Raw genomic sequence first — 5,051 nt, forward strand, 5'->3', positions numbered from 1 at the left:
AATTTCAAAAAATTTATTTAATTGAATTTAATAAAATTATTATTAATAAAATTATTAATAAAATTTTTTGTTATTTGTAGTGAATAAAACTGATTAACTGTGCCAACACAACATTCAGTTGCAATGACTGTGTATATGCACAATTGATCAAACTTAATGTGACACCAATTGTACATATCACATGAAAGAGAGACAATGATCAGTTTATAGAAGTTATGTAAGCTTGTTGAAGATCCGTCGAAGCAGAAATACAATAACATTTTACGAAAATACATCGGAATTATTTTTTAAAATTTATGTACATACATTCTTAGAAAATTACAATATTTGTATTTTAAGTTTATTATTATGACTTTTTGTAGAGACTTTTTGTAGAGACAAAAAATGATCTTTATAATTCTTTCTGAGTATAATATATTAATAGATATAATAAATGCGTTAAGAAAATTGGAGGTGCACTGGATATTCAGGAAATATTCAGTATTTTATATCCGGTATTTTTTACTATCCGATCGGATATAACACACACACACACACACACACACACACACACACACACACACACACACACACACACACACACACACACTCTCTCTCTCTCTCTCTCTCTCTCTCTCTCTCTCTCCGGCTGAAATTTTATATTGAAAGTCATTGTGATGCAGAATTTTATTCTTGCCAGCTGAATTTCTTGTATAGTTCTCTTTCCGCTTTTTCTTTTTATGAAAAGATAAAAAAATTTATTATCGCTTTTTTTCTTTTTTTGGAAATCTTGTTCCAGATATCCAATCGAATATCCAGAGAAATTTTCGATATCCGGTATTTGATAATTTTACGATCCGGTACATTCCTAAAGAAAATTATAGAAGTCACATAGATAAGGATGTTCGATCGTTGTACTGTCAGTTTGATAAGTGCATATATATTTATATTCTATTTAATTCGAGTGCCTTCAAAAAAGTTTACACACACACGCACACACGAACACGCACACGCACACACACGCACACACACACACATTCATCAGAGAAGTGTTTAAAAAAAAATAATTTTTCTTAGTTTATCTCAAATGAAAGTTTTGCTACATTATTAATTTAGGCTACAGTACACTTGATGCTATAAATGCTTCAAAGTATTTTTTCATTAATTGATTAGTGAAATTCTTTTTTCTAAATGATTAATTTTTGGTCAATCAAATACTTTGAAGTATTTGTATAGCATCAAACTATAAGACTGCACCCTTAGTTGAATTTAAGAATATACATTTGGCTTCTCATACATTTCTAAAACGTTCATTAGGAACAAATATTATTGCGCGATAAGAAGATTGATAATTTATTAAAAGTTAAGTTAGATTAATTGTAGTTACTTTCATTTGATTAAATAATCTTAAAGCATGTTGTACGAATATGGAAAAAAATATAGAAATTATACTTTATTAAAACATGTTAGTCCAGGCATGTGCTGTAGTAATTCAGCTTTCCACCGTAGCTCACGCGATAGTTTTTGATCCTGAAAATTGATTCTGTATATTAATCAATGTAATCTTAAATATTTCAAAGAGTGCCTGGCTAGAAAGCAGAACTTAATGAACAGCGTGATATAAAAGCGTCGCGAAAATGGAGCACTATTGAAGCCGCCGTAAGGGATGCGTTGGAAGATCTGTTCCTTAAATTTTTCGACGTTGTGCAAGCGTAAGAAAGATCATTGGATGTGATCATTGTGCGTTGCATGTTACCTGTTGACAATACTTATCTATATGTATATCTTTTGAAGTTACAATCTTTTGGTTGATAACTCTTTATCTAATTGTATAAGAACTATCACGTGAGAGACCATACCGTATAGTAGAAGACGTATACCCTGTTAATTTTGTCACCAATGTAGATACAAGGAATTTGATGGATTGATGTATACTGAAAAGAGAGGATTTATTGATTATCTGAGAGAGTTTGTTATGTCATACAATTTATCGTTTATCTTTAAAAGAAAATTCAAGATTTTATCAAGCTTCCAAATATGGTTAATCAGCTCAGTTACAATTCGATGATCGTTGGATTCAGCATTGTACTTTGTGATAGTTTTTCGAATTATTGCATGATTATAAGCAGTAGAAAGTTTTGAGAGCTTCATAAATTCCTCTATATGGAGAGAATGATTTTGCTGAAAAATTTAAAATTTTTATATTCTAGCAATCAATTTTTTCTATACCTAAAAATTTTTCTAACATAATTATTTTCAGATCTATATCTAACTAAATTTTTTAATTTTTCAGCAAAATCATTCTTTCTGTGATAAATAATAAAAATTCTTCAATTTACATTATATCCGCTGTCTACTGATTAGGTTAAATAGAAGACGAAATATTTGATTTTTACTAATTTGCGAGAAATAATTTGGACCTCAAAGAGTTAATAATCTTCACCTTGTTTCGTCGCTTTAATGGCGTCGAATCAGACGAGTGCGATGATGAAGAGTGTTAGTAACAATCCTGATTTCTTCTTCTGATTCAGCCGATTGGCGCCGCGTCAGCCCTTTACTCGGTGTACCGCAAAGAGATGAAGTAGCGGTTTTCTTTGCTTGTGGTGTTGGAAATGAGGAGCGACGGATAAGCGGGGGCGGCCGCGCTCCTAAGAATGGATAATTAAATTTTATCGTCTTACCATTACTAATCGGATTAAAACGGTCTCATACTCCGATCGCAATCTTCCGCATTGTGCCAGCAACACTTGCTAGTATCTCAATCATCGAAGATGTCATTAAAATATTTATTTTCTGTTTAGTCAAAATATATAAATTTTATTATTCTTTATGATATTTTTGATTAATTATTTATTTTTTGTTAAAGATATAGATAAATATCTGGAGCACAATATAGAATATTGCAAAGGCAAATACATGGGAAGTATCAAAATTGAAACCTCTGATCATTCAATTTCGTTAAGGATCCCCACAAGATAATTTTGTTCATAGAAATTTATTAACTTTCTGTATATTTCACATATTTTTTTTAGATCTCCTTAATTATGATAAATATCTGTGTACTTAAAGATTATAGTCTTGGCCAAAAATCTTAGGCACTTACCTTTTTTCATTAATTTGAAATTCTTTTATCTGTATATCCTATTAATTATCGAGTATATACATAAATTTAAAGACTTATTGAAAGAAAAGGATAATTCACAGCAAATGCTATAAATCAATTTTTGAACTAAAATGTTAAATAATGTATCTAATATTTTTGGCCAAGGTTGTATGATTCTTTATTACTTTATACACATACCTAACAGACGCAGTGTGGAATGATGCACTCCTGGTATATCAAAGGACTTATAGCTTCTAATTAATTCTCTTGAAATGGGACGTCTTATGGCGGATATGTCCACGTTGGAGGAGCAACTTCTCCGTGAAATAATCGTGCCTGCCCTAGACGAATCCTTATGCATTTTTGAAAAGAGAAGGTGCAATAGTTTCACGAATGCGTGTCTATCCGAGCATCGAGAGACGGTTTTTACTTATAGCTCCGCGAGGAAAACAGCGAAGCGCTTATCCCGTCGGTCTCTGCCGAATATCGCAATTTATTCTCCAATGGTGCAAACAACAAAGAATCTAGCTCAATCTGGGATTAAATTTATATCTGGCGATATAGTTGAGTGCAAATCGTGCATAATGTGCTCAAATAATCAAGGATAGTAGGTATAGTTAATTGCTTACGTTGAAATAAAGTATCTTCGAATTATAGAATTAAAATGATGATTTTATTTAGAATAATTAGAATTATTTTGAATAATTAGAAGATCTTTTGAAAATTATATTGTACTATTTTCAAGAAGCAAATGGTAGATTCTAAAAAAATGTACATTCTTGAAGTGAAATTTTTCAATAATGTACGTCTTGACAGACATATCTTACGCTTTAAGGATACCAAGTTCCAACGCAAGCGCTTAAGGACTTCTGTAATATGTGACGCAATACTTTTTCTCTGGCGAAGCGTATTCGCAGTACTTCAACGAGGGCAGCTATTACTGATACGAGCAACATCGTCACGAGTATGTGGCCTGCCACCGTGACGGACTTCATTTGACGCGACTTCAAGATCTCTTCAGCGCTTTCTTTCATTTCTTCGATGCTCTTCTTGGACTTGTGTGTTTCCTCCTCCTCATCGTCCTCATCCTCTCTACTATCCTCTTCCTCTTCAGAGTCGCTGTCATCATCATCGTCATCTTCGTCATCGTCGCTCTCGTCTTGCACGTACGTGCAATTTCCGTCGTAATCGCTCATAAAGACGGACATCAAGCGATCCTCATACTGTAGATTCGGACAGCGCTTTAATTTTCGATGATCTATCGGTATCGCGGATTCTTTTCCTTTCTCGCCCGGGTCACTGACACCACTTTCATCTCCGTGATTCTGCTCGGAGTAATTCGTGTCGAACAACAATCGCAAAGGCAAAGACAGAAGCACGCCAAATATCGTCAGTATTAGTAAAATGCTTACATTGATGCCCAACGACAGTCGTTTCTCTGTCATCCTGACAAAGTATATATGGTACCACGTTGTTTACCTAAATATTTTTAGTCCAGGACCAGTGTAGTCATTTTCGCGGATTTCCATGGCAACGCGAGATGTGTTAGACGGCATTCGAAGTAGATTTCCAATTGAGAGTCAACCAATTCATTGCAAATTGTTGATTAACCAAAACTCCGAGGACGCACTTTCCGATTTATTTTTGTTGATTGAATAACTTGGATGTCGGTACGCGATGGTGCATTCAATTCTTGTACCTCTTCGTGTCTTGTCTCGACGCAACTGTTGCGCGTACCGTCGTACAAAGCAGTTCGCAGCGTGAACCTGGATTGCTGTAATATTGATTTCTTTAGGCGAACTGAGCACGTACGCGCAAGTCTAATGCCTCGTTGGCGGACACTTCGCACATGCCGGTAATTAGATTACGCTTATGGTGAACGGGACGTGATAATGTGCCACGGGGTTTTGAGCATATTGAAGGACGGCTAAGAATACTTGCACAATAGGTCAGACATTATTAGGGGGAA

The 5,051-nt window shown here is 34.2% G+C and overlaps 1 protein-coding gene across 2 annotated transcripts; it reads right to left on the reverse strand.

Moving 5' to 3' along the window:
• Positions 1-1,401: 1,401 nt before the first annotated feature.
• LOC108687641 (protein bfr2-like) lies at positions 1,402-4,796 on the reverse strand. 2 transcript variants are annotated; one of them, XM_018193521.1, is made up of 6 exons: positions 4,495-4,796; positions 3,973-4,407; positions 3,281-3,434; positions 2,423-2,627; positions 1,839-1,913; positions 1,402-1,735 (listed from the first exon to the last, which is right to left on the reverse strand). In XM_018193521.1, the coding sequence occupies exons 1-4, from the start codon at positions 4,525-4,527 to the stop codon at positions 2,437-2,439; spliced, it is 813 nt and encodes a 270-aa protein (XP_018049010.1). In that variant the 5' UTR covers positions 4,528-4,796; the 3' UTR covers positions 1,402-1,735; positions 1,839-1,913; positions 2,423-2,436. The 2 variants fall into 2 exon arrangements, with proteins under 2 accessions (XP_018049010.1, XP_018049009.1); XM_018193520.1 differs by having other exon boundaries at positions 3,973-4,796.
• Between the last annotated feature and the right edge of the window lie 255 nt (positions 4,797-5,051).

The sequence above is a fragment of the Atta colombica genome, unplaced genomic scaffold, assembly GCF_001594045.1.
Source record: "Atta colombica isolate Treedump-2 unplaced genomic scaffold, Acol1.0 scaffold210, whole genome shotgun sequence".
Classification (NCBI taxonomy): domain Eukaryota; kingdom Metazoa; phylum Arthropoda; class Insecta; order Hymenoptera; family Formicidae; genus Atta; species Atta colombica.

Bases quoted from the DNA above. Each gene is read 5' to 3' on its own strand.
- LOC108687641 (XM_018193520.1), bottom strand. From the start codon at position 4,527: ATGACAGAGAAACGACTGTCGTTGGGCATCAATGTAAGCATTTTACTA. The intron at 3,435-3,972 runs GTATTGCGTCAC...AAAATGCATAAG, and splicing joins TACGCTTCGCCAGAGAAAAA to GATTCGTCTAGGGCAGGCAC. The intron at 2,628-3,280 runs GTATGTGTATAA...ATCCATTCTTAG, and splicing joins TTCCACACTGCGTCTGTTAG to GAGCGCGGCCGCCCCCGCTT.